General features: G+C 41.3%; 1 protein-coding gene across 1 annotated transcript in view; it reads left to right on the top strand.

The window, feature by feature from the left end:
- The window catches only part of LOC133236356 (24-hydroxycholesterol 7-alpha-hydroxylase), an 85,660-nt gene that overhangs the window by 58,632 nt on the left and 15,017 nt on the right, over nucleotides 1-12,011 (top strand). Inside the window, exons 9-10 of the mRNA XM_061398346.1 lie at nucleotides 453-548; nucleotides 1,403-1,491. Coding sequence (XP_061254330.1) covers nucleotides 453-548; nucleotides 1,403-1,491 — 185 coding nt within the window. The remainder of the gene's footprint in view (nucleotides 1-452; nucleotides 549-1,402; nucleotides 1,492-12,011) is intronic.

Below are 12,011 nucleotides of genomic sequence, written 5' to 3'. Positions count from 1 at the left end.
GCCCACGAGGCTCCTCTGTCCATGGGGTTCTCCAGGCAAGTGTGCTGGAGTGGGTTGTTATTCCCTTCTCCAGGGGATCTTCCTGACCCGAGATCAAACCTGGGTCTCCTGCACTGCAGGTGGATTCTTTACCATCTGAGCCACCAAGGAAGACCTCACATTAGAGCAGACTTAAACTAATAAATATAATACTAAAATTTTCACATTTATCTACTATCTTCCCCCATGTAACCAAAGATATATGTATGTTTAACTGATCGTCAGAATTAGACGTAAGTAATTGCCTGCATTAGAAAATAGAAGTGAGCCATCCAGGAAAGAGATTGTCTTACCATCAGTTATACCATGGATATGTCTTCTCTCGAATATGGTTGTAGGATGAGTTAAAATGACCCACGATCTCATTAAAGCAAATTTCAAAACATGACTTGGAACTGATTTTTCTGTTGTAGGATTACACTGTTCCTTCTGGTGACTTATTGATGTTGTCTCCATTTTGGCTACATCGAAATCCAAAGTATTTTCCTGAACCCGACCTGTTCAAGCCTGTAAGTCGTCTCTTCCCATGTACATTGTCCTTGGATTTCCTCTTAATGCTAAGAACATGAATTCATAAATCAATTAGGGCTATTAGCATTAGGAAGTCGTATTTTTCTCTAGTAACTAAAGCTATGAAGCACAGATTAGATTTGTAATATAAGCGGTATAACATTTACGAATCAGAGAAATTTTTGGAGTAAGCTTCACCCACTTTAAAATAAATTTTTATCTGAAACGAACAGGACGTGGCAAAGTAAACATGCTTGATTCTGATAGAAGCCTTATTTCATGTTCTTCAGGGAATTGCTTCTGTTATTGGTTTCCATGGAGTACAAAAAATAAAAATGAAGCAAATTAAAACTGTGTTCTGCTGTTTCTTAGAATTGAGGAATTACAGCACAAAATAGAATTTTAAGAGGTCATTTAGTCCACTCTCTGCCTTTAGGTGAAATTGTCAAAAATGGCATCCAGATGTATTCATTCTACACACCAAGCTTTCTCCAACTGGGAGGGCTGTCAGTGTCTCCTTGTTAAATTTATTACCAAGAGCAATTTTATGATGGAGCCTGGGGCCTTATTATAAATATTCTTCCTCTTCTGAGGTCAATTCTGTGGTTGATTTACATTATCATTTACATTTGCCACTTAAGAAAATTTCTTTTTTAAACCTTTTTATTTATTAGTTCATGTTCCAAAAACATAATGGTGGCTGATATTAATAACAGGTTGGAAAAAATGACCAACAACCCTGCAACTTTATATGCAAGGATTAGCTGTACAAGATCATTTTTAGCCTAGAGAAATAAAGTTAAGCTTATTTATATAAGACTGATTTGGGGAAAAAAATGCTTTCTTCCCACAGGAACGTTGGAAAGAGGCAAATTTAGAGAAGCATGCTTTCTTGGACTGCTTCATGGCATTTGGGAGCGGGAAGTACCAGTGTCCTGGAAGGTCAGTGTGACAGCTGGGTCACATTTATCCAGAAAGTCTGCAGAAAGATGAAGGCTCAGAGAGGGAAAGCTTTGGCTTAATCCCTCTTTTCTTTACTATCGAAACTAAAGGAAATCTAGGAGACCACATTCTCTTTGGTTGGCCCATCGTATTGTGTGATGTCTTTCTGGGAATGTCTGCAGTGGTTTCTGATAGGAGACCTCATGAGAATTAAATATTACAATTGCAGCTACCAGATGAAAGCTGGGTTTGTGTTTCAAATGCTCAACTTTCCTATAAGGATGATTTGAAGTGCTTTGACTTCTTTTTTTAAAGATAAAGATAGTGTGCATGTGTGGTCGGTTGTGTCCAACCCTTTGCGGCCCATGGACTGTAGCCCACTGGGTTCCTCTGTCCATGAATTTTTCCAGGCAAGAATACTGGAGTAGGTTGCATTTCCTTCTCCAAAGGATCTTCCTGCCCCAGGGATTGAACCGAGTCTCCTGCATCTTCTGTATTGGCAGGCAGATTCTTTACTACTGAGCCATCTGGGAAGCCAAAGATAAAGATAGAAATATCAGTATTTCTTGATATGTCCATAACAGTGTTATGATGGACATTTGCTGGGGTTAGAGAACATCTTTAACTTGGACCATCACAGCAACTTATTAGGTGGTTTTTGTTTATTGAATTAGTTTGGTTCTGTAATAACCTGCCTTTGATGTCTTTTAGAGTTAAATTAATATGGTACCCAGGCTGACTATTCAATGTGATGCCCTGTTCTAGTGCAAGTTATTTACTGTTTATTTAAGAACATCTTAAATAATGTTTATTTATTTTGAACATCTCACCTGTAGCAGGCCCTGTACTAAGCATTAAGAATAGAGCATGGAGAAAGATAGACACGGTCCCTGACCTTTGAAAACGTACAGCCTACATCGAATAAATACCGTTTCCTCATTGGAGATGGTTCTGTTGGAGAAATGTAGATACCTGTTTAGAACAAAATCTCACTCAGTGAACATACAAATCCTTTAAAAATTCTATATTCAAAATATTGTAGTTTTAACTTAAGGCACTCATCTCCATTGTTTGAACATAATTAAACCAATCCATATTTGTGATTATGACTTACTCAACAGCATCCATTCAACTCCTCCTTTGTTATATGTTTTATAATACCAATTTGGTTTTTGTTGTAGTTCAGTCGGTAAAGAATCTGCCTGCAATGCAGGAGACCTGGGTTTGATTCCTGGGTAGGGAAGATTCTCTGGAGAAGGGAATGGCAACCCACTCCAGTATTCTTGCCTGGAGAATCTCATGGACAGACGAGCCTGGCAGGCTAGAGTCCATGGGGTCGCAAGAGTCAGACACAACTTAGCGACTAAACCATCACCACCACCACCAAAATGGTTATAATTAGCCTTGGCCAACCATGGAAATTCTGTCTTCCTTCCTAGAAGTTGTTCTAGAAGCTGAGGGGTAAGTAAGCAGATTGGTGCCTGGTGTTTCCCTGGAGACAACTGTTCATCCTTGGCCTAAATTGGTCAATCAGATTCAAGGGAGAGACGATTTTCTTCTATGCATAGGAGAGAGGCCCCCTCTGTCCTCTCCCACTAGAAGTGAACAAGCAAGCAGGTAGCTCCGGTTGTTGCTAAGAGCAAGTTCAAGAGCAATAAGCTTTAGGACACAGAGGAGAAATATGGGAAAATCCTGGTCTGTGAGGTGTCACGTGTCACTGAATCATCAATATTGAGGAGCTACTCTACTTACTGTTGTGATAGATAATAAATATTTTTAACCTTATAAATAATATATATTACACGTAATAAATATGTGATAAATGTTCACTGTTTTTTAAGGCAGTTTGAGTTGGAGGTTTCATTGGTTAGACCTGAAAGCATGCTCACATGCCCACCAAAGAAACTCCAAAGTTGAACATTATAATTAAGCGTCAGATACTGTAAGGGAATAGTATCACAAACAAAAACAATAATAACTACAAAACTCCACGAAGCTCATCCTTCCTCTAATATTAGTTTTACTTTAGAAAAGCAGTTCTTAAACCAATAACATATTTATTATTTTTGTCATCTACTAATATCAATGTTGTAAGTCTTTTAAAAACATTAGCTAATGCTTTTTTTCAGTCCCTTTATATATATTCCTAGTTGTGCCTAAAGATTTTATCATAAGCATCTTTAAAATTGAGCAACGAGTAGTTTAAACCAAGGACTGAAATGCTTTGCCCTGCAGTGTATAGTGTGGGCCAATGAGACTGTGGTTTCTAAGAGAGGCTATTTATGATCTTACTGGGATATCTTCTGAGGCTGGCAGACATTTGCTTGGGTTTGATAGCAATGGGTCCAGTAGTGGGACATTTCAGCTCAATCAATAGTATATTATTTATTCAGAAATGATACATTTTTCAATGCACTAAGCTCATACTGTATGTTCTGCAGTGGGTACTGCAGAAGCTCTGGGCAAGAGTAAGACATATTCTCAGTCCTCAGGAGATGACATCTGGAGAAGGTGAGGAGGATATCATATCGAGTTCACAAATAACTGGAAGGAACACAGGATGAGAGATGGCCAAGCATCACGCTCTGGAGATTCAAGGGAGGGTGTATCTGATCAGGGTGATCTTAGACAGTTTTCTGGGGAGAAAAGCCTTTGAAGAGTTAGATGAACTTCTGGACAGAGGAAGCAGTAAGCAAAGGGTCATTTGATCAAGGGTATGTGGGTTAGGGGTTATGGTTTTACTATTACTGGGGCCAGTAGTGACTAGAAGACAGATTGAAAAAGAACATTGGTCCAATGATGTATTACAAAGATTTGGGTAGAGCAGACTCGAGTGGGGCATGCCTTAGGTTATAAGGTCATGCTAACATTCCATCTCAGAGACATGAAGTGGTGGAATCTATCGGACTTGGAAAATGATTAGAAATGGTGATCAGCTGAAAGGGAGGATTTGAGGAGGATGGTGGCTTTAAATTTACGTGGCTGGAAGAGATGGTAGAAATAGAGAAATTAGGAATAGGAGCAGTTTGGAGGACAAGACATTAGGTTTTCCTTCGAAAACTTTTGAGTGCAAAGTGTGGCAACATATATATCGTATAACCAAAATCTGTAGGCTGAATACGAATGTTGAATAAATATGACTTAATTTTTAAAAACCAACTTAGTTTATTTAGTTTTATATTAAGTTTCTGTTTTTAATAGCCATAATTTTTCTGTTACTTATTTTAAACAGCCAACCCATAAAACATTAAAAAAAAAAAAAAAAGGCAAACAAAAACCAGAAAATTGTTCATGAGGGCGAATGATTTCATTTGGACAGTGTGTGCTAAGAAAGATCTTTGCCCTAGAAATATAATCCCACAAAACCTTAGTATAATCCCTAGAAAATGCACCCATTCTTAGTTTGTATGCCTCGAGCCAGTTTATTTTCTCATGTACCAAATACTCAGTGAGTCAGAGAAATTTGCCTGTGAACTAGCTGATGATCAAAGTTTGTCAAGAAAACACTGCGGGCTTGCAGCTGTCACCCCTTGGTGTTTAGGCCACCAAACCAGAAGAACCCCTCTCCAAAGTGAACGCTGAGTAAGAACTTGGTGCTGCCATCAGCCGCCAACCAAAAAGCAGAATGGAAGAACTAGAGTTCCTCCTTGAAAGACAGGAGTTCAGAAAATATATTTAGAGGATGAACCCCTGGCGAGACACATTTCTGCAGTGGAAGGGAATTCTTCCCAAATAAATCTGCTGGAGAAGTCTAGTGATTTTGCAGAAAAACAAACAGGAGAAAACACGTGAACTACTGGCCTGCCCCAGCCATAGTAGCATACGAAATGAAGAATGGGCATTTTCCTACTGAACTGTGAATTTCGATGGAGGAGTAGGATGGGGGATTTCCAGTGTCAAGTGGGTGTCTCTGAGAGTCGATGATCTTAGCAGAAAGGGATGTGCCTGCCATACCCACCCCTTGGAATGCACATCAAAGCCAACAGTCCTGTTTGCCCTTGGTGCCCATCCCTGCAAGAGGATCCCAGTGGGCTGTGTCATTGTGCTAATTGATACGGGTTAAATTCCAGTGTAAAACACTAGCTCTGATCTTTGGCAAGATTACCCTCCCCCCCCTTACAAAGGCATGCTTGGATAAGAAAAGGGTGTAATAAGAGGAAGGCTGCAGTACTTGAGACATGGAAATGAAGCATGGACTTCTCGGGAAGAGAAACTATGATTTCTACTTTTTGTGTGTATTTGGGTTTTTCATGTATCCTAGGGCAGGCAGTGCTAGGTCACGGATTTATCTTGAATTACTAACAAAAATCACATTATTATTGGAAAATTAATTCAAACATAGCGCCAGCTGATAGATTAGATTCCTGGGTCAGGAAGTTCCCCTGGAGAAGGGATAGGGAACCCACTTCAGTATTCTTGGGCTTCTCTGGTGGCTCAGACAGTAAAGAATCCACCTGCAATGCAGGAGATCTGGGTTCGATCCCTGGGTTGGGAAGATCCCCTGCAGGAGGGCATGGCAACTCTCTCCAGTATTCTTGCCTGGAGAATCCCCATGGACAGAGGAGCCTGGGGCTACAGTTCATGGGATTGCAAAGAGTCAGACACAACTGAGTGACTGAACACATTGCTGTTATCTCTTGGGCACCCAGTATTCATATGATTATCCTTCATTCAATAAATAGTCATCAGTTGTATGCTATATGTCTGGGTACAGTTCCAGGACTTACCTTGGAAAACAAAATGATGGACAAAGTCCCTTTTCTCAAGGAGCTTATAGTCTAACTCAAGACACCTCAAGACACTAGAGAGATTCAAAGACACACAGCATTCCTAAATTGCTTATAATGCAGTTGGAGAGATGAGACATAGCAACATGAAAAACTTACTTAACAGCATAAGATGGCATTAGAGAAATGCCAGGTGATTCATCTATATTGTAAATGCCATAGGAGTTCAGAGGAAGGAGCATTGAAAAAGGCTTTGTGGACTAGATGAGAATAATCAATAAAATGCACAAAAGAAAGCATACCTGCCTGAAAGAGAGTGGTATCAAATGCTGAGGGGAAAAAAAAGCTAAGTGCTTGTAGGAATGTAATGTGCCTATAAGTTAGTGGTAGCAAGGCAGCTGTATATTTGTGGTTTGTGAAGCTCTGAGTACAGTTGTTTCTATGTGTTTATTATATTAATGATAATGTAATTTGTGTGTGTGTGTTGGGGAGGGGGACTTCCCTGATAGCTCAGTTGGTAAAGAATCCAGCTGCAATGTGGAAGACCTGGGTTTGATCCCTGGGTTGGAAAAATCCCTGGAGAAGGGAAAGGCTACCTACTCTAGTATTCTGGCCTGGAGAATTTCACGGATGGTATAGTCCATGGGGTTGCAACATGACTGAGCGACTTTCACTTTAATGTAATTTTAATAATTGTGCCTCATTCAGTAAAATATCTTTGGGCAATCTTGCATTTGAGAAGCACTACAAGTAGCTTTCCCCCTTTTCATGCTTAGAGGATGCTGTTGTCGTTCGATCGCTCAGTCGTGTCCCACTCTTTGCAGCCCCATGAATTGCAGCAGGCCAGGCTTCCCTGTTCTTCACCATCTCCTGGAGCTTGCTCAAACTCATGTCCATTGAATTGGTGATGCTGTCTAACCATCTCGGACTTCCCTGGTGGCTTAGAGGGTAAAGCGTCTGCCTGTAATGTGGGAGACCCGGGTTTGATCCCTGGGTCGGGAAGATCCCCTGGAGAAGGAAATGGCAACCCACTCCAGTACTCTTGCCTGGAAAATCCCATGGACAGGAGGAGCCTGGTAGGCTATAGTCCATGGGGTCACAAAGAGTTGGACACGACTGAGTGACTTCACTTTTACTTTCACTTTTTAACCATCTTGTTCTCTGTCATCCCCTTCTCCTGCCTTTAATCTTTCCCAGCATCAGAAGTGAAAGAAAGACCCAGCATCAGGGTCTTTTTCATTGAGTTGGCTCTTCACATCAGGTGGCCAAAATATTGGAGCTTCAGCTTCAGCATCAGTCCTTTCAGTGACTATTCAGGACTGATTTCCTTTAGGATGGACTGGTTTGATCTCTTTGCAGTCCAGGGGACTCTCAAGAGTCTTCTCCAACACCACAGTTCAAAAACATAAATTCTTTGGCGCTTAGCTTTCTTTATAGTTCAACTCCCCCATCCATACATGACTGCTGGAAAAACCATAGCTTTGACTACATGGACCTTTGTTGGTACAGTAATGTCTCTCTTTTTAATATCCTGTCTAGGTTGGTCATAATTTTTCTTCCAAAGAGCAAGTGTCTTTTAATTTCATGGCTGCAATCACCATCTGCAGTGATTTGGGAGCCCAAGAAAATAAAGTCTGTCACTGTTTTCATTGTTTCCCCATCTATTTGCCGTGGAGTGATGGGACCGGATGCCAGGATCTTAGTTTTCTGAATGTTGAGTTTTAAGTCAACTTTTTCACTCTCCTCTTTCACTTTCATCAAGAGGTTCTTTAGTTGCTCTTTGCTTTCTGTCATAAGGGTGGTGTCATTTGCATATCTGAGGTTATTGATATTTCTCCTGGCAATCTCGATTCCAGCTTGTGCTTCATCCAGCCCAGCGTTTCTCATGATGTACTCTGCATATAAGTTAAATAAGCAGGGTGATAATCTACAGCCTTGATGCTGATGTACTCCTTTCCCGATTTGGAACCAATCCGTTGTTCCATATCTGGTTCTAACTGTTGCTTCTTGACCTCTTAGAGGATAGCCAATTGCTTTTGAGGAGAGGGGAACCCCAGTCGCTCCGGATTTCATGATAAGTTGCAAGTTCAATTCATTCTAGGGAATTTGTTACATAAACAAATGCATCCTCTCCACTCCAGTTGCTCAATGGAACTGAATGAGCTGGATTTACTTATATGCTTGTTTCCATTTTCACTATGGCTGTGCATGTGTCCTGGAGGAGATGGGGAAAGGGCTGGGAGTGGGAAGAGCAGATGTGGTTACCTGCAAGACTGAACGAGGCGGCCAGGTTCCTTATTAACTTCCAGCCACACTTCTCTCTCCTTTCTGCTTTACTGAAGAGCACTGACTCACTCGAAGGGGCACAGAAACCATTGGCAAAATTGCAGTCATTACTTCCCCAAACATTTCATTCTGACACTTCTATGCAGCTAAGATTTAAGTCTGTCAAGAACAGAAGCAGCACACTCCAGAGCGATTTTTGATACTTAAGCCAAAGTGCTTCCAAAATAAAACATGCTCATGTGTTCATTTCTGCTCCAAAAATGCCAACAAGGACCCTCTTTTCCTTTTGTTTACCAAATAGATTGCCGGCCCCTCCGTGGTGCACAGAACACCTGCACAGGACTTGTATCTGTTGGAAAGAATGAAAGCCCACTTTGGGCTGGGTATCTCCCCATCACTTTTTTTTCTCCGTGGGCTTTCTCCCCTCATTAAACTGAACTGCTGCTCTTTAAAAAGTTTGGTCACTCTCATGTCAGAAAGAAGTTTTAATTCCTAGGAAAAGAGGACTGGAATTAAAGCTGTGGTATATCACAATATTGCCCATGGGTTATTTTTTTAATTGAACTTTTACTTTATATTGGCATATGCTTGATTTACAATGTTGTGTTAATTTCAGGCTTCAGCACAGTGGTTCAGTTATATCCATTCTTTATCTCCCCATCATTGACTGTCTCCTTCTTGCTTGCTAATTGCCCGAGTTTTCCTAGATTTTCTAGCATCCTAGATTCATGGGATGCTGGGGTGCTTTTTCCACCCCCAGCTCATAGCAATGAAGCACTGTTCCCTAAACCGATCCTCACATCCTTTCCCTTTGCCCTGCCGCCCCTCCCATAGTGATTGATTTTAGTCTTGCCTGGTGTTTTAAGTGATACAGTTAACTACCAAGTGAAAGTTTCTATTGAGACTTCTGGGTCAGAAATAATCACTCCCTGTAGGATGTGAACAAAGAAGCACTTGGCCCCAGAAACTGTCAGCAGCTATTTTGAAACTGCAAAAGCAGATGAAGTTGGTACCGTAGAGCAGGGCAGCAGAGGCGAACTGGCTCCATGGTTATGTCATTGAACTGTTGGAGTGATCTCTGCCTGAGGCCAGCACCAGCTCTAGATTTTTTAGGTGCATAATGTGATACAATCCCTTCCATACAGAAACCCAGCCTGTTGTGGATTATTCTGTCACTTGTAACCAAAAGCATCCTGTGAGTGAAAGTCACTCGATCATGTCCGACTCTTTGAGACCCCATGGACCATACTGTCATACAGTCTGTGGAATTCTCCAGGCCAGAATGCAGGATTGGGTAGTCTTCCCCTTCTCCAGGGGATCTTCCCAACCCAGGGATTGAACCCAGGTCTCCCACATTGTAGGCAGATTCTCCCACATTGCAGCCACAAGAGAAGCTCCAAAAGCATTCTAAGTAATCTATAATTTCCTTAAGAGCAAAAGCTTTCTTTCAAGATCTATTTAACTCCATGGCATATCATATTAACATATAGTAACCACATGAGTTAGTAGCTTTCTAAATAGCTTGGACTTCTTGGGGGATTGAGTTTCATTTAAGGTGGGTATATCACTGAAGAAAACAAAAACAAATGTCACTTCTTAATTTTTTCCTGGAGGGTCTGAAATTTAAGCTATAGCACAAGATCATTTCTATTTGGTGAGTAGTTTATCTTAATGAAGTCAGTAGTATTTTTTGCCCTTTCGTTGAATAAGAACGTTTAGAAAGAGGTATCAGATATCTAGCTCACAGCTCCTACATATAAGAGTTTTTCTTCTAGGAGGATCACTGTTAAAATAACCCTGGCTGCAGCTCTGAAAACCAGTGGCCTCAGAGACTGTACTCCCACTAGGATCTGATTCTCATCTTCCCAATGAAATATAAAACAGTGTCTCAAGTCAAGAAGCTCTGAGGTCCTCTCTTTTCTCTCCCTCCTTTCCCCCATTTAAATATGTCCCATTCCCTTCTCTTCTGTTTTTCACATGTTTTCTTCTTTTCCTTCTCTTCCAGTTTACCCTAATCTGATTCTTCTCATTTTATTCTGGATTTATTTCGCCTTATTTAATATCACCATCTGTCTGCTCACTCTTCCAGATTTTGCCCACGCCATCATTCCCAATCAAAAGTTTGGTACCCCAGGCATAATGTTTCCTGTGTAGCTGAGGTATGCTTGGTCATTTTAATTTTATGTGCTAAAACTAAAAGATTTGATAGACTACAGCTTTTAAAAAAATTATTTTATTTATTTTAATTGGAGGCTAATTACTTTACAGTACTGTAGTGGTTTTTGCCATACATCGACATGAATCAGCCACGGGCGCACATGTGTTTCCCATCCAGAACCCCCCTCCTGCCTCCCTTCCCATCCCATCCCCCAGGGTAAACTACAGCTTTTAACGTATTTTCCCTTTTCTGCTTGACCATGTTCCTCTGCTAATGATTCTAAAATATGATCCCCATACCACTAGTAGCAACATTACGTGGAAACTTGTAAAAAGTGCAGATTGGGTGGCCCATCCCCAGATCTACTAAGTCAGAAACATGGGGGATGGGTCCAGTGATGTGGGTTTGAACAGCCTTCCATGTGATTCCAATGCATGCTGAAGTGTGAGAAACCCTGGTCTAGAAAATTTTGCCTCCTGACACCAAATGGTTTTCATTTTCCTGTAAGATTTCTTAAAGGGAATGAGGGTGTGGGAAAAGCACTTCCCCTTTAACTTGACCAGCCCTGCTTCAATGAAGGATGCCTGTGAAAGTATGTCTGTACACTGCCTTCTCTGAATTCCAGGGCAAGATCATTCTATTTTCATAAGCTGCAGCTGGTAGCAACTTGGAATATACTTCAGAGCCCCTGCTCCTGGCAACAGTGGCAGTTTTCCAGCCCATGCTGGCACTGCCCACAATGACTTCTAGTAGGACAAAAAGAGAGATTTTCTTTTAAAAAGGAAGAGAGGGATTCAGTCTCAAAATCAAGACGTCTAAAATGAAAATCATGACTTACTGCTAACCCTAGCGTTCCTTCTGTGCTCCTTGTTCCTCTTCTGTGTATCACTGATTTCCTAGACACTCGGCTCCTAGAGTCACCCTTCACCCCTCTCTCTTTTCAATCTGCCGCGTCCACTCCCACCTCCTAACCTAGGTCATCTTGACCCAGGAGATGTCATGGTTTTCTTATCCTTCTCCCCCTTTATCTCTTCTTTCAATCTGTCTTACTTACCACAAACAGATGAATTTTCCTTAAATAATCATCTCTAAGTTGTTCCTTTCTTGTTAAAGCTGGGCATCACTGCCTACTGGCAAAACCCATCGGCCTAGAACTCCAGACTCTTCAGAATCTGACACAAATACATCTTTCTGAACATCTAGGAACGCCCACCCTAGACAGTACCAGTTGTCGCCTGATGACTGTGCCCGTTCCTCCTCTGACTCTTGCTCTCTCCTGCGTCCGGAATGCCCCACTCAACATGTCTACTTATCAAAACCAGTCCTCTCCAGGACTAGCTCAAGCATCA

This window comes from Bos javanicus, chromosome 23 (genome assembly GCF_032452875.1).
Source record: "Bos javanicus breed banteng chromosome 23, ARS-OSU_banteng_1.0, whole genome shotgun sequence".
Taxonomy (NCBI): Eukaryota; Metazoa; Chordata; class Mammalia; order Artiodactyla; family Bovidae; genus Bos; species Bos javanicus.
Note: the sequence above shows the minus strand (reverse complement) of the source record. Positions and strands in the feature narration are given on the sequence as shown.